The 16,314-nt window shown below is 45.7% G+C and overlaps 1 protein-coding gene across 2 annotated transcripts in view; it reads left to right on the top strand.

Annotated features, from left to right (window-relative positions):
- The first annotated feature begins 8,912 nt into the window (after nucleotides 1–8,912).
- Nucleotides 8,913–16,314, top strand: part of LOC119274084 (MADS-box transcription factor 56-like) — an 11,047-nt gene continuing 3,645 nt past the window's right edge. The window contains exons 1-2 of one of the 2 annotated variants that reach the window (XM_037554838.1): nucleotides 8,913–9,111; nucleotides 9,215–9,471. In XM_037554838.1, coding sequence (XP_037410735.1) covers nucleotides 9,287–9,471 — 185 coding nt within the window. In that variant the 5' untranslated portion in view covers nucleotides 8,913–9,111; nucleotides 9,215–9,286. The remainder of the gene's footprint in view (nucleotides 9,112–9,214; nucleotides 9,472–16,314) is intronic. The other variant, XM_037554837.1, reaches the window with a different exon arrangement.

Below are 16,314 nucleotides of genomic sequence, written 5' to 3'. Positions count from 1 at the left end.
CTTCATTGACCGTGAGAGCTTGTGATGGGCTAAGTTGGGACACCCCTGCAGGGTTTGAACTTTCGAAAGCCGTGCCCGCAGTTATGTGGTAGATGGGAATTTGTTAATGTCCGATTGTAGAGAACTTGACACCCGAGTTAATTAAAATGCATCAACTGCGTGTGTAGCCGTGATGGTCTCTTTCTGGCGGAGTTCAGGAAGTGAACACGGTTCTTGTGCTATGCTTGAACGTAAGTAGTTTCAGGATCACTTCTTGATCATTTATAGCTTCACGACCGTGCGCTGCTTCTCTTCTCGCTCTCTTTTGCGTATGTTAGCCACCATATATGCTAGTGCTTGCTGCAGCTCTACCTCACTACCCTTTCCTACCCATAAGCTTAAATAGTCTTGATCTCGTGGGTGTGAGATTGCTGAGTCCTCGTGGCTCACAGATACTTCCAAACAGTTGCAGGTGCCGATGATACCAGTGCAGGTGACGCAACCCAGCTCAAGTGGGAGCTCGATGAAGTTCTTGATCATTGTTTTGTTTCGCTTCCCATTGATCAGTAGTGGAGCCCAGTTGGGACGATCGGGGATCTAGTATTTGGGGTTGTCTTCTTTTATTTTGGTTCCGTAGTCGGACCTTTGATTGTACTTTGGATGATGTATGAATTAATTATGTATTGTGTGAAGTGGCGATTGTAAGCCAACTCTTTATCCTGTTCTTATTCAGTACATGGGATGTGTGAAGATTACCCCTCTTGCGACAAGCCTACCATGAGGCTATGCCTCTAAGTCGTGCCCCGACACGTGGGAGATATAGACGCATTGTGGGTGCTACAACTTATATCTTGAAATTTAGTGAGAGATCATCTTATAATGCTATCATCGAACTAAGCAAAATAAGATGCATAAAGGATAAACATCACATGCAATCAATATAAGTGATATGATATGGCCATCATCATCTTGTGCCTTTGATCTCCATCTCCAAAGCACCGTGATGATCACCATTGTCACCGGGTTAACACCTTGATCTCCATCGAAGCATCGTTGTCGTCTCGCCAACTATTTCTTCTACGACTATCGCTACCGCTTAGTGATAAAGTAAAGCAATTACATGGCGATTGCATTTCATACAATAAACGACAACCATATGGCTCCTGCAAGTTGCCGATAACTTCATTACAAAACATGATCATCTCATACAATAAAATTTAGCATCATGTCTTGGCCATATCACATCACAACATGCCCTGCAAAAACAAGTTAGACGTCCTCTACTTTGTTGTTGCAAGTTTTACGTGGCTGCTACGGGCTGAGCAAGAACCGTTCTTACCTACGCATCAAAAACCACAACGCGGTATAGTGATTACTTTTTGATCTTCAGAAAGAACCCTGTTCATTGAATCCGATTCAACTAAAGTTGGAGAAACTGACACCCACCAGCCACATGTGTGCGAAGCACGTCGGTAGAACCAGTCTCGCGTAAGCGTACGCGTAATGTCGGTCTGGGCCACTTCATCCAACAATAACGCCAAATCAAGAATCAACTAGTGACGGCAAGCAATATGTATATACCCACGCCCACAACTCCTTTGTGTTCTACTCGTGCATATAACATCTACGCATAAACCTGGCTCGGATGCCACTGTTGGGGAACGCAGTAATTTCAAAAAAAAATCTACGCACACGCAAGATCATGGTGATGCATAGAAACGAGAGGGGAGAGTTTCGTCTACGTACCCTCGTAGACCATAAGCAAAAGCGTTATGACAACGCGGTATATGTAGTCGTACGTCTTCACGATCGACCGATAGTACCGAAAGTACGGCACCTCCGCGATTTGTACACGTTCGGCTCAGTGACGTCCCACGAACTCACGATCCAACAGAGTGTCTAGGGAGATCTTCGTAAGCACTATGGCGTGATGACAGTGATGATGATGCTACCGGAACAGGGCTTCGCCTAAGCACCGCTACGATATGACCGAGGTGGGTTATGGTGGTGGGGGGGGGGGCACCGCACATGGCTAAGGGATCAATGATCAATTTGTGTGTCTAAGGGGTGCCCCCTCCCCCATATATAAAGGAGTGGAGGAGGGGAGGGCTGGCCCTCTACTATGGCGTGCCCTGGGAAGTCCTACTCCCACCGGGAGTAGGATTCCCCCCTTCCATGTAGTAGGAGTAGGAGAGTAGGAAAGGGAAGAGAGAAGAGAAGGAAGGAGGGGGCGCCACCCCTCCCCCCTAGTCCAATTCGGACTAGGCCTGGGGGGGGCGTCCTGCCCTAGGCATCCCCTTCCTCTCTCCCCTAAAGCCTGAAGGAAATATGCCCTAGAGGCAATAATAAAGTTATTATTTATTTCCTTATTTCATGATAAATGTTTATTATTCATGCTAGAATTGTATTTACCGGAAACATAATACATGTGTGAATATATAGACAAACAAAGTGTCACTAGTATGCCTCTACTTGACTAGCTCGTTAATCAAAGATGGTTATGTTTCCTAACCATGAACAATGAGTTGTTATTTGATTAACGAGGTCACATCATTAGTTGAATGATCTGATTGACATGACCCATTCCATTAGCTTAGCACCCGATCGTTTATTATGTTGCTATTGCTTTCTTCATAACTTATACATGTTCCTATGACTATGAGATTATGCAACTCCCGTTTACCGGAGGAACACTTTGGGTACTACCAAACGTCACAACGTAACTGGGTGATTATAAAGGAGTACTACATGTGTCTCCAATGGTCGATGTTGGGTTGGCGTATTTCGAGATTAGGATTTGTCACTCCGATTGTCGGAGAGGTATCTCTGGGCCCTCTCGGTAATACACATCACATAAGCCTTGCAAGCATTACAACTAATATGTTAGTTGTGAGATGATGTATTACAGAACGAGTAAAAGAGACTTGCCGGTAACGAGATTGAACTAGGTATTGGATACCGACGATCGAATCTCGGGCAAGTAACATACCGATGACAAAGGGAACAACGTATGTTGTTATGCGGTCTGACCGATAAAGATCTTCGTAGAATATGTAGGAGCCAATATGGGCATCCAGGTCCCGCTATTGGTTATTGACCGGAGACGTGTCTCGGTCATGTCTACATTGTTCTCGAACCCGTAGGGTCCGCACGCTTAAGGTTACGATGACAGTTATATTATGAGTTTACATGTTTTGATGTACCGAAGGAGTTTGGAGTCCCGGATGAGATTGGGGACATGACGAGGAGTCTCGAAATGGTCGAGACGTAAAGATTCATATATTGGATGATATGATTAGGCCAAGGGGTCAAGCCCATGAGGCTTTAGATCGGTGCAAAAGGAGTTTTGCGGAGTTCAGGGGGCCAAACGCCGGAGACCCTGGCGTCTGGCCCTGGGCCAGACGCCGAGGCCCATGGCGTCTGGGCCAGACGCCAAGGATTGTGGCGTTTGGTCCTGGAGTCCGAGTGGGACTCTTGCCTTTCGGGAAAAACCGACTTTGAGGAGGCTTTTGCTCCAAGTTTCGACCCCGGGGCTCAACATATAAATAGAGGGGCAGGGCTAGCACCAAAGACACAACAATTGATCCCTTGGATCTCTTAGCCGTGTGCGGTGCCCCCCTCCACCATAGTCCACCTCGATAATATCGTAGCGGTGCTTAGGCGAAGCCCTGCGACGGTAGAACATCAAGTTCGTCACCACGCCGTCGTGCTGACGGAACTCTCCCTCGACACTCGGCTGGATCGGAGTTCGAGGGACGTCATCGAGCTGAACGTGTGCTAGAACTCGGAGGTGCCGTAGTTTTGGTGCTTGATTGGTCGGGCCGTGAAGACGTACGACTACATCAACCGCGTTGTGCTAACGCTTCCGCTTACGGTCTACAAGGGTATGTAGACAACACTCTCCCCTCTCGTTGCTATGCATCACATGATCTTGCGTGTGCGTAGGAAATTTTTTGAAATTACTATGAAACCCAACAAAGCCCATTAGGGCCCATATACTTCCCGGGGGTTTCCGGTACCCCCCCGGTACTTCGGTTAATGCCCAAACTCACCCGGAACCATTCCAATGTCCAAACATAGTCATCCAATATATCAATATTTATGTCTCGACCATTTCGAGACTCCTCGTCATGCCCGTGATCACATCCGGGACCCCGAACAACCTTCGGTTCATCAAAACACATAAACTCATAATACCGATCGTCACCGAACGTTAAGCATGCGGACCCTATGGGTTTGAGAACTATGTAGACATGACCGAGACATGTCTCCGGTCAATAACCAATAGCGGAACCTGGATGTTCATACTGGCTCCAATATATTCTACGAAGATCTTTATCGGTCAAACCACATAACGATATATGTTGTTCCCTTTGTCATCGGTATGTTACTTGGCCGAGATTCGATCGTCGGTATCTCAATACCTAGTTCAATCCCGTTACCGGCAAGTCTCTTTACTCATTCCGTAATGCATCATCCCATAACTAACTCATTAGTTACATTGCTTGCAAGGCTTATAGTGATGTGCATTACCGAGAGGGCCCCGAGATACCACTCAAACAATCAGAGTGACAAATCCTAATCTCGATCTATGCCAACTTAACAAACACCATCGGAGACACCTGTAGAGCACCTTTATAATCACCCAGTTACGTTGTGACGTTTGGTAGCACACAAAGTGTTCCTCCGATATCCGGGAGTTGCATGATCTCATAGTCATAGGAACATGTATAAGTTATGGAGAAAGCAATAGCAACAAACTAAATGATCATCGTGCTAAGATAGGATGGGTCAAGTCAATCACATCATTGTCTAATGATGTGATCCCGTTAATCAAATGACAATTCATGTCTATGGTTAGGAAACTTAACCATCATTGATTCAACGAGCTAGTTAAGTAGAGGCAAACTAGTGACACTCTATTTGTCTATATATTCACACATGTACTAAGTTTCCGGTTAATACAATTCTAGCATGAATAATAAACATTTATCATGATATAAGGAAATATAAATAACAACTTTATTATTGCCTCTAGGGCATATTTCCTTCACTAAGTGGGAAGCAGTTGAGGCCAAGATGCTTGCTAAAGAGGTCATTCCAAAAACAGTGGATTGGCCGGAGAGGTCCAAGAATTGGTTTTATGCGCATGGGGGAAAGTTGGACCCAGCGATAGGGGAGATTATTGAAAAGGCAGATCTTAAAATAGCCTCGCATGCTTTACTTGAAGCAATAGAAGACGCTCGAAAGGGGTTGCTCCAGCCCGAGAGAGAGACCGACGAGCTTACAAGTGCCCTCAAGAATCATGAACACGGAGGACGAACACGAGGCAAAGGCGTTGTTCCATGGGTTAAGGGGTTTTCGGAGTGGAACAACACTTATAGAAGCCATCAGAGAAAAAAGAAGCAGGATGCAGACCGGCTTAAGAAGATAGAAACAAAGAACGAGGAGTTGGAACACATGTTAAAGCGGTAGCAGGAGCAGATCGACACAATTAGCAAGCAAAGGGCGTATCCACGGTAGGAGCAAGCAGATCCAGCATTGGATAGTACCGTCCCATCTATGCGGAAAAGCAACATGGGTTCCACGAGGGTCCGAGCCGATGATGCACTGCTGGCTCGCTACCCCGTGGATGATATCAAAGAGAGGACAATTTGTGAGATACACCAGAAAATGAAGAACATATCCATGAAGGTGGCGGTCAACTTTGCATTAACGATTGCACTTGAAGCAACCATCCATGGTAATCCAATTCCAGCTGGCTATGCTTGTGTCGGGGTGGATGCAGTTCTGTCGAGATATGGCTCACTAGAGTTTGACATTCCTAGAGGTGAAGGGGAGCGACACTGGGAGAATTCATACGTCGTGTCATTGCATGGAGAAAGGAATGCACCATGTTTCCAAACTCGGTGCCAATGCCACCAACTCCTCCGAGTAGAAATACACCTCTAAGTCCACCCCACCTCGAGAGGGATCCCAATGTGAGTACGCCATATCGATCTCCACCGCGTCAGCCGACTCCACCTCCTATGTCCCAGCAGCAGGGCCAAAAGCGAAAGAGAGCACCAAACAAGAAAGCCAATGATGAGCCTCCTGCCAAAAAGAAGTTAGCTTATGATATGACTGATGAGGAAACCAGAGCGGTCGTGGCTTCCGAAGTTAAGTCCCATTTTCCACCGAAACCACCCACACCGCCAAAGGAGATAATACCTGCGAAAATCGTAAAGCACTTTGTGGAACTTCTTGAGCGAGCCTTAGCACATGTGGAGAATAGGCCATCAGACTATGGCTGCTCTATTAGGAAGTCATATGAGGAAAAAAATGCAGCATCGAGACATACAAGTAGTAATAAAAGCGGGAAAACAGTTCCCCAGCTCGAAGAAAAGGCAATGCAATCGATCCCCCACTCTAGGTGATTGCCGATAAGGTAACCAACACTGCTAAAGACTTTGGTATCAATGTTAATCAACTCCTAGGCACCGAGGAAGTCCCCATGGCTGAATTAGCATGGAAATATGTCCCCGGGAACCCTCTGGTCAGACCTGAGCAGGTCCCGCATCTATCAACACAAATGCGAAGATTGCATGAGTGGTACATGAAAAAAGTAAAGAACGAGCGAGAGATGTTCACAGTGAAAGTCAAGGAAGAGCATTACTTCTACGAAAACGAGATAATGATTGAGTTTCCAGAAATTTTTCAGTTATACAATCAAGATGCACTCGACAAATCTATTGTCAGTTGCTACTGTCTATAAGTGATTTATTATTGTAATTTAAGTCTCTAATTCATCTTGTTCATTGCCTGTAATTATCCTCACTATATTCTTTTGTACGCTATTATGCAAAATGAAGATTTTCGAATGCAAAAGAGATGGAATCTATGACATTGGGTTCGTTGACCCATATATCATTAATGAAATTATGATACAAAACCACGCCAAAGACTCAGAGGATAACTTGCTAAGGTTTATAAAGGAACTAAATACTAGAACAGAAATACTATTTCCTTACAACTTTAAGTGAGTGTTACTGTCTTGTACTACAAATTCTGTTTTGCTCACTCGATGTTAAGCGTAGTTGATGAGTTATGCATGCATGCTTATAAACGTGTGCGCATGTTCCACTGGATCCTGCTAATCGTTGGAGTTGACGAGGGAACTGTTGAAACCCTGTACTCACTAGGTAAAGACCCTTGAGAATACACCAGCGTGGTTTTGATACTCGACAGGTAATTTCAATCATTATCACATTATATCGGCCTCTTTTCGTGAATTTCCTCATATCAAGTAATTAATAACTCCTTTATTCATTTTTTGCCGGGCAGGGTTTGGAAACGGTTCATCAAAGAGGTTGTCCGTGAATGGAAACCGAAGCTGAAATGGCGACATACCAAGGTAATTAAGTAGTACTAGTTAGGTCCGCGCATCTCTTTAATTCTAGTTTCAATACCATTATCATGCTTGATTATTATCTGGTTGAATTCTATTCTCGCAAAGTGCATGAGGCAGCAACATGTGACTAATTTATGTGCATACTACGTTTGCGAGAAAATTCGCATTACGACCGAATGGCGCAGAGATGTAAGACAACTTCGACGTAAACACTATTCACAATTTTTTATGGTGGTCTAATATATATAGACACACAACTAATATATTTATATTTATCTCTCCTTCTTTAAAGATGGAAGCAATGCGGGAGAAGCTCCTACCAAAGAACAGCATACGAACAATTCAAGAGAAAATTGCGGGATTTTTGTTTATGGAGGTCATAAATGAAAGCGGAGAATAGCATTGCACCTAAGGCCTGCATGTGATGATCTCCAAACTGTAGAAGAAATTGTATATATATATATGTATGGTCGTACGAGAAATTATATTATATATATGTATGGTCATACGAGAAAATATATTATATATGCATAACGTGTACATTATGTAGTAGTATAAAATATGTTTGAAATGAAAAAGTATTGAATGAAAAACACAAAATGAAAAGGAAAAATAAACCATAAACCCTAAAACGCTAAACCTCCACACAAAATCATTAGTCCCGGTTGATGTCACCAACCGGGACTAAAGGTCCTCCAGCCCCCGGCACTAGCTCACGGCCACGTGGCGGGGTTTTAGTCCCGGTTGGTGCCACCAACCGGGACTAAAGGTCCTCCAACACCCGGCGCTAGCTCGCGGCCACGTGGCGGGGCCTTAGTCCCGGTTGGTGTCATCAACCGCGACTAAATGCCCTCCAGCACCCGACGTGCGCTCGCAGCCACGTGGAGGGACTTTTGTCCCGGGTTGGTGACACGGGACTAAAGGGTAGGGGCCTGTAGTCCCAATTTCGTTGTCCCGGTTGGTGACCCAGGACTAAAGGACCTTGCCAACCGGGACTAAAGCCGAGTTTTCCACTAGTGATAGGCGTCTCGTCGTCGACATGAACTTCTTCTCCCACTGAAAACGCATCGTCAGAAATCCTAAATAAATTTAGGAAAATGCGAGCATTAGGACTTAAAACCTAGTGGGCTGGGATACCATTGTCCTCCTAACTACTCCACCGTTCCAAAATAGATGACTCAACTTTGTACTCATTTTAGTAGAAAGTTAGTACAAAATTGGGTCATTTATTTTGAAACCGGAGGGAGTATCCAATAACATGCTGGTACTTAGCATTGGCAATCACCCACACACATCCACACAGCTAAACTTTGCTGCAAATACGCATGAATTCGAGGGTTGTGGCCACAAAATCGTCATCCTCCGGGCGGGAGTTCCCCGTTAATTTCCGCGAACCAACGGCGACGGCCAATGGCGCTCCAGCGGGGGCTCCTGGGCGGGTCCCCTGATTTTTTCTAGGACGGGAAATTCCTCGCGCAGTCGTCTTCTTTATTTGGCCGGGTGGCTTCCTTTTGTTACCCCTTCGATACCTTCCCTCCCTCCGGCCGCCTTCCCACCCCGTCCACTAATCGGCAGCTGAGTTTTTTCCTCCATACCTTATAAATCCAGTGCACAGTGCCCGCACCCACCCCACACCACGCCCTTTCCTCTCCGGGCTACGCGGGCAGGGACCAGAAAGGGAAGCCGCGGACGTGCCGTCTTCCCCGCTCCTCTCCTTCTCCTCGCTCGCTTAGCCATTTCTGGTGAGCGCCCTGCCCTCTCAGATCTACCCGTTTTTATCGCGTTTGATCCCCGCTCGCTCGGATTTACTCACTTAATTCCTCCGTTGTTCACCGCGCTGTGTAGTTGGTGATTGGCCCGTTTGCCGTTTTCGTCGGAGGAGAGGGGATCGATCGAGCTCCGCCAGCGGCAGGAAGGATGGTGCGGGGGAAGACGCAGATGAAGCGGATAGAGAACGCGACGAGCCGGCAGGTGACCTTCTCCAAGCGCAGGAACGGGCTACTCAAGAAGGCCTTCGAGCTCTCCGTGCTCTGCGACGCCGAGGTCGCGCTCGTCGTCTTCTCCCCTCGCGGCAGGCTCTACGAGTTCGCCAGCGCCACCAGGTACCCCCACGCAAACGCCAAATCTTGAATCTAGTTTCCCTGCTGCTGTTCGAAATCCGGTTGCTGCTTGGGTTCTTGGGTTCTTGGGTTCATGGGCGAGGCGACGACACCGTCCGGCCGTCTAGCCGGCGTTTGCATTGCCGCGGTTGCTATTATTGGAGGCCGCGAACTCTTGTAGCTGCTGCTGCCATTCTTCCCCAAAGTGTCCGTACGGACCCGCTGCACACAGCTAATCAAAAAGCACAGGCCTGCAGCCTGCTAGCTCGCTCTGACTTTTGTCTCCGTCTCTCCCACAAATGTCACACACCACACCATAACCTTTGAGAGGCCGCTCTTCCTTCTCTCACTTTTGTCACACACACACGCACGCACTTTTTGGCTTTTGCTTTTCTTCCCCCCCTCGATTTCTCCAGCTCCCTCTCACTCCCCCCGCAGTATCTCATCTCATAGAGCCTCGCAGCCTGCATTCTCCCTGGCCTCTTCTCCTTCTTTCTTTCCTTTCGATCACGGCTGCTAGCGAGTCAAAGAGGTTCTGAAAAATGAAGGACACACATGAGATCGTGGCTGGTACATGGAGCACAAGGCCGAAATTAATGATGAGCAGCCAATGGGATCGAGGCTGGGAGTAAAAGGAGGCAGGCGTGCCCAGCAATTGCGGTGCGTCTGGGGAAGGAAGGCTGCGGCTACAGATGGAGAAACGTGCTCATGTGACGTCCGGACTCCGGACCGCGAGCTTCACCTATAGAAGCAAAGTAATAATTTCTCCTGTGTTGGCACTTCGCAGCACCACCGCTGATTTGACCTGATTTCTCTTCCGCTCTCCAGTCGCGTCAGTTCCGTTCGAGGTATGGCCTGTGATTCGGATGTGTGACCTTGGCTTGGTCACAGTGGCACCGTACGCTGATTTCTTGCTTGATTGGTTGGGGTCCGCGCTCCTTGCCAGTTTGTGTGGTACATGCGATACTGTAGTTTCGGGGAGCTTTCTGATCCGGGTGTCCTTCGCATTTGACGAGTTTTAGTTTAGTCCTGAGCAGGAAAACTGCATGTTTCGCCTCGGCCTGTAGGGTTTCATGCGTTGATCCTCATCAGCTGATTCGTCTTAATTTAATAAGTGTACGAAAGAGTGCTTACTTTGGTTGGTAGACCGCGGGCTAATCAAACCTTAAACTTCTGTATGAAATCATAGTAGTAGTATTATGACAGGTCGTTTTTCCATGTTTTGGCCTAAACTTTCAGTATTACATATGACCTAGCCATATTTGGTCATTTTTCTATCTCCATGTCGGTAGAATTTTTCCCGCCAACACTGTTAAACACATCACTTCTCCCGACCAAGAATGTAGTCATGTCTTAAAATTTGGCTATATATTGTGTGACTGAACCAAACCACGTTCAAACGTACCAGGCAGGCCTTCAGATAGGTTCGTGCATAGCCAATTGGTAAATGCGATAATGATAGTACATCCTTTTGTTAGTATTAATTTTGCCATGTTTTATATGCATTCATCTGTCTACTTAAAACTAACAAGCAACCTGTAATTTTACTAGGATGAGATAAGAATATTTTCTACAGCCTGACCAACGAAATAGTACGGTCACACATAGGTTTCACACACTTCAAATTCGAAACAAACATGCATGTTATCTGTTATGTAGTAACTCTATTGATGAATGAATCCAGTTATATTATTAGACTAATCTTTTAACTCATAAAAATATGTTTAGGTGGTACTCACAGTAGTCTATGGAATAATTAGACTACATTTGGTGAGATAAGTATTGATTTCTATATTGTATGCTTAGCAACAAGTTAATGATAGGTCTTGAACAATTACACACTGAAGGAACTTACTTTACTATACTAAATTTTTATTAGTATAGAAAATTATTAATAAAAGTATTTATAAGAAATAGTAAATGTTATTATTTAGTATAGCATTTTTTTCTATTATAGTAAATATCACATGCAATATTTATTGTCCATGTCCACTTTTAATGGAATTATATTTTGCCGATTGTACTGTAGTATTTGGACTAAACATTGAGCATTAATTATGATGATTATTTTTCCCAAACAAGTATTTTTCCCGTTGAGTATGACAAATTTGTTTCCTTAGATAATAATCATTTGTTCCCCGTCTTATCTGCTACTCTATTAGCTTGGTAGGCTAATATTTAGTTTGTTCTTATCCGCGCATGTTAGAAAATATTTATATGTAATCAGGTTTATTGCGTGGCAATAGTGGGCGTTAATCAATAAATTTTATCCAGCCTTTCTGATTTTCCTGCACTTGTGGCGCAACTAATTCTAAAGATGTGTAATGTCTACTTGGTTCGGAGACACCTTAACCAATTCTAAGACACTGTTGCCAGATTGCTTGCCTTAATTGACACACTGCCCCTTTGTATCATGAAAGATAATCATTGCCGACTACAGTGTGAATACGAATACCCCTTTAGAGCATGCTTGGATACGTTTTAGTCCCATGACTAAAAGTAGTGGGACTAAAACTTGCTAGTCTCATCCATGCTTGGATCCAAATACTAAAGAGACTAAAATCTAGTTATTGAGCATTTATTATCCTCCAAACCCTCCAATCCAGAACTAAGGAGAGGAATTAAATGAGGAGAGAGAGAGCTAATACATATTTTAGTAGGTTTCCCATGACTAAAAGATTTTAGTCTCAAGACTAGTCCTAGCCTCTCTTTAGTCAGGGGTGCTTGGAACTTTAGCCTCTAAAAGAGACTATTTTTAGTCAGACTAAAAATAGTCCCTTGTATCCAAGCACCCTCTTAGCATTATCAAATTACCTTTCACAGTCTAAAACTGTAATTTTTATGTAACCTGAACATGCAATTTAATATTCATTGTTGTTCATAGTTTAACCAATCAAAGCTAGCTATGGCATTCATTCCTGAAACTGATTTGGCTAATGAATGTATTAATCTGGATTTATGCGCACCTGTACGTCCACATGTATATATGTACTCTTTGGCTTTGCACAGAGCTAGCTCAACAGGCACAAGTTATCCATTTAATAAGTGCCAATCAATGCCTAAAAACATTTCACTCCATTCCATACTAATTGGACCTGTACGTCCGGCCGAAACTCTAGCCGCATTTCACTCCATTCCCCTCGACTCCAATCTACTCCCTCTACCCACAAACTTTCGCCCGGTGTTCTCCTTACCTTCTTCGACATGGCGGCCAGCGGATTCGAGTACTACACCTCCAGATGCGTTGACCCCGAGCTCATCCCACACGGCCCCAAGAAGATGACCGTCCGCCTTGCGCTCCGCCGCTCCCGGGAGGAGGCAGTCATACGGCAATGCTCGAACTCCTTCCGCCGGGAATTCATTGTGTCTGCCCAAATTATGCATGGATCCGGCATGAGATGTGTTGCGGCTGCGTCACTGGAGGCGGTAGGTTTGTCTGACGCCCGAACACGCCGGTGGATGTGCAACCTCTTCGTTGGCGCGCCGAAGCGGAGGTGAACGCATGGGAGTCCGCTGACGTCAGTATGGCGTGGCGTGCCCGCCGTGCAAGGCAGCGGCGTGGGAGACGGCGGAAGCCCTCACGGCGGTGGACGTTGGCGAGGTGGAGTAGCATTCTCCGGCGCCCCGTGTCGTGCACCAGTCCGCGCGCCGCAACCGCGTTGTGGTTGACATCGCCGGCTCCTCCCAAGCAAATCCATCATCGTCTCACATCCACCGGCATAGTGAAGGTTCCGGACTCCGACGAGGAAGAGTACGGTATGGGAGATGGTGGCGCCTTGAGTCCCCTAAGCCGGTCAGTGTCCCATGTCCTACTCTACCTTGCCGACGACCAGACCAACACTTCGAGGGGTGCAACCGGCTGCTGGACATGGGCACGGAGGAGCTGGCCGAGGTCCGCTCAGATTAGGTTTTACATTGCATGTAATAATATGGATTTGGTGATTTGAAAATGGTGTTTGTAGTTGTGGGATCAACTTTTTATGTGTTGTCCGGTCATTGTCCGGTTCGCGGCCGGGCGTGTCCACGAGCATTTGGAGGCCGGATTTATGCAATTGCGGTTGTATATGCTATTACTTCGGCCATGCAATCCTCACATGGTCACATATCTTTTGAATCTGGTTCATCAAATGGCTGAACCGAGTTAGCAAAATAGCATCCAAATATGGATTTACAATTGATAAATCGCCATTAGAGTTTCATCCATTGTAATTTAAAGAGGGGGCATGCTAGTAGCAATGTTTTGGCTACCCAGTGATCTTTTTCTTACTTAGGCCTTGTACAATGCAAGGTATTTAGGAGAGGTGCTTGGAGAAATAAACCAGGCTTTCCTTAAACACCCGTGCTTATTTATACAAGGCAGATGCTTAATTAGGCGTCTCTCCTGTAAAAATTGGCACGGTGCTTTAGAAAAATCCGGTTTACTTTTCTAAGCACCTCCCTAAGCATCTAGCATTGTACAAGGCCTTAAAAGGGCCAGAGTTTGCGGTTACCATGGTTACACATTATCAATATGCTTCCTTTTTGCAAAAAAAAAAAATGAATATGCTGAAAGTTACATCAGTTCTCTAAATAATTAAAACTCTGGTAACTGCACGGTAACCACTCAATTATGAGAAAATCCTTACTAATTAACTGGGCCAATCGGAACTAAAGGTAGTTCATTTTTGTACCCGTAAGCTCACTTAACGAGGGGTTGGAAATGCAATTGGCGGTAATCAAAATTACCACCCTGCCTCGCACTACCAGTTATGTGGGGCAAGCATTACCGCCACCAGCACAAAATCTTGGGCTCAGCTGAACCATCTCTTGTACGCAACACAATGCTCGTGTAATTCTGGCATCAAAGAAATAAATTGAAAAGTGGAGGGTTTACCTCAAGATCAATCTACCTCCCCCCCTCCCCCCACCTCTCTAGCTGCCACGACGCCTAAGCCCAAACGGCCTCATACCTCCAACATCCCACGATTATCCCTCCATAATCTAGGTCGTGACTACTTGAAGTACCTCCTCGATCAATGCTTATCCACCATCCCTCAACACCACCAGGTTAGCAAGCTCCTCGGCTATTATTTCTTCATTGAATTTCGCATGGGCAAGCTAAACATTGTGGTTGATGCCTTACACTCTTGGAAGGAGCACCAAGGATTGTTGACAACACTGTGTAACCCATCCTTCATGCTCTTGTCACCTTGCGCACATCTATGGGCACATAGCCGACACGTGGATTTGCAACAACAGCAAAAGTCAGGTAACCTCGGGGCAGTTTAGGGTTGCACGGACGGCCTTCCAAGATTTGGTGGACGCATCTACATCTTGCCATCTTCTCCGCCATTCCCACCATACATTCCTTGGCTCATGACACGGCCATGAGGGGATTCAAAGGACATTGCACTGTCTATGTATTGACTTCCATGTGCCAAGTGCTCAATATGTGTTGTGAATGACTTTGTGGGTATTTGCCCATTTCCCAACAGATTAAGTTTCAGTATATGCACCCAAGAAGCCTCTTGCAATCCATGGCACTCCCATCCCATATTTGGGTAGATATTGGCGCCTTTCATGAGTGCGTGGAAAACCAGTCGTTCTTTTATTGATGGGTCTTTTCTCATTGATGGCACACTTCATTTTGCTTGTTCATCCCCTTCCTAATAGTAATAGTCACCCATGCTTTCTTCACCTACATTGTATGGCTTCATGGTCTACTAGAGACGATAGTGTATGATTTAGATCCTGTCTTTACAAGTAAGCTAGAACTCTTCAGCCTCTCTAGCTAGGCACATGAACTCTGCTTTCCATCCTCGGTCTGAAGACCAAACAAAGTTTGGCAATCATGTAATTGCAATGTATCTATGATGTATATAACCATCGCCGCACTTGGCTCCGATGGTTTCCTAGGGTAGAATTATGCTATACCCTTTCATACTGCAATAAGGCGTACTCCATTCAATGTTGTTTTGGGCATGCCCCTGGCTCTATGGTTCTATGATACTGGTGTGATAGTTGATCCCTTACTTTAAGACCTAGATGAGTTCATTACTGATGCTCAAGATCTTCTTCAGGCCCAATGCCGTGATAAGTAATATTATGATGCCAAGCATTGTGAACTCTCCTTGAATACTGATCAACGGGTTAACTCGGCCTACACACCATTCAATGGCTTCTTTGATAAATCATGAAAAGTTTGTGCCACGTCCACGCGGTAGGTCACCAGGACATGTAGCTTGCGTACCCCGGTGAGGGTTACACGACAAAAGTACCCAAGTCCATGCTCCATTCGTTGTACATGAGCACCACCTACAACATCACAATCCCTTTCATTGCCAAACTCGCGCCTCCATCTCCCATATTGTCGCAGACGGCTCAATGTTGTGCTCGCCAAAGACAGAGGTTGGCACAACCATGGCACCCGCCAATACCAAGATGTCGCCGCTTCCAGGCATGTGAGGTCGCTGGTGTTGACATCTGTAACGCCCCCAGACTGGCTATCGGGTATAAGACCGCTACACCTGGCTATCACCTGGGATCTAGACTGGCCCGACAGATCAACACTAGCCTTTCCTATGCACTTTGTCTTCACTCGTGCGCACTCAGGATCAACTTCTCAGTCGGTCATCCATCCTCAAATTACCTAAGGCCAAACATTCTTAACTTGTATGTTATTTGAAGAAGAGCTTCCAGACAAGAAGGTGCACCTTGTTGATGTGAGTAGTCTATCAATCATATTAACCCAGATGTTCTATAACAAATTGCGCTTCTGGTTGTAAAGTACCGCCATATTGTGCGTGCAGAGGTGCAGATCTGACTCCAATCCGGAGCAATGCCTTGTAGTTGGTACTGACGTGGCTG

This window comes from Triticum dicoccoides, chromosome 1A (genome assembly GCF_002162155.2).
Source record: "Triticum dicoccoides isolate Atlit2015 ecotype Zavitan chromosome 1A, WEW_v2.0, whole genome shotgun sequence".
In the NCBI taxonomy this organism is placed as follows: domain Eukaryota; kingdom Viridiplantae; phylum Streptophyta; class Magnoliopsida; order Poales; family Poaceae; genus Triticum; species Triticum dicoccoides.
Note: the sequence above shows the minus strand (reverse complement) of the source record. Positions and strands in the feature narration are given on the sequence as shown.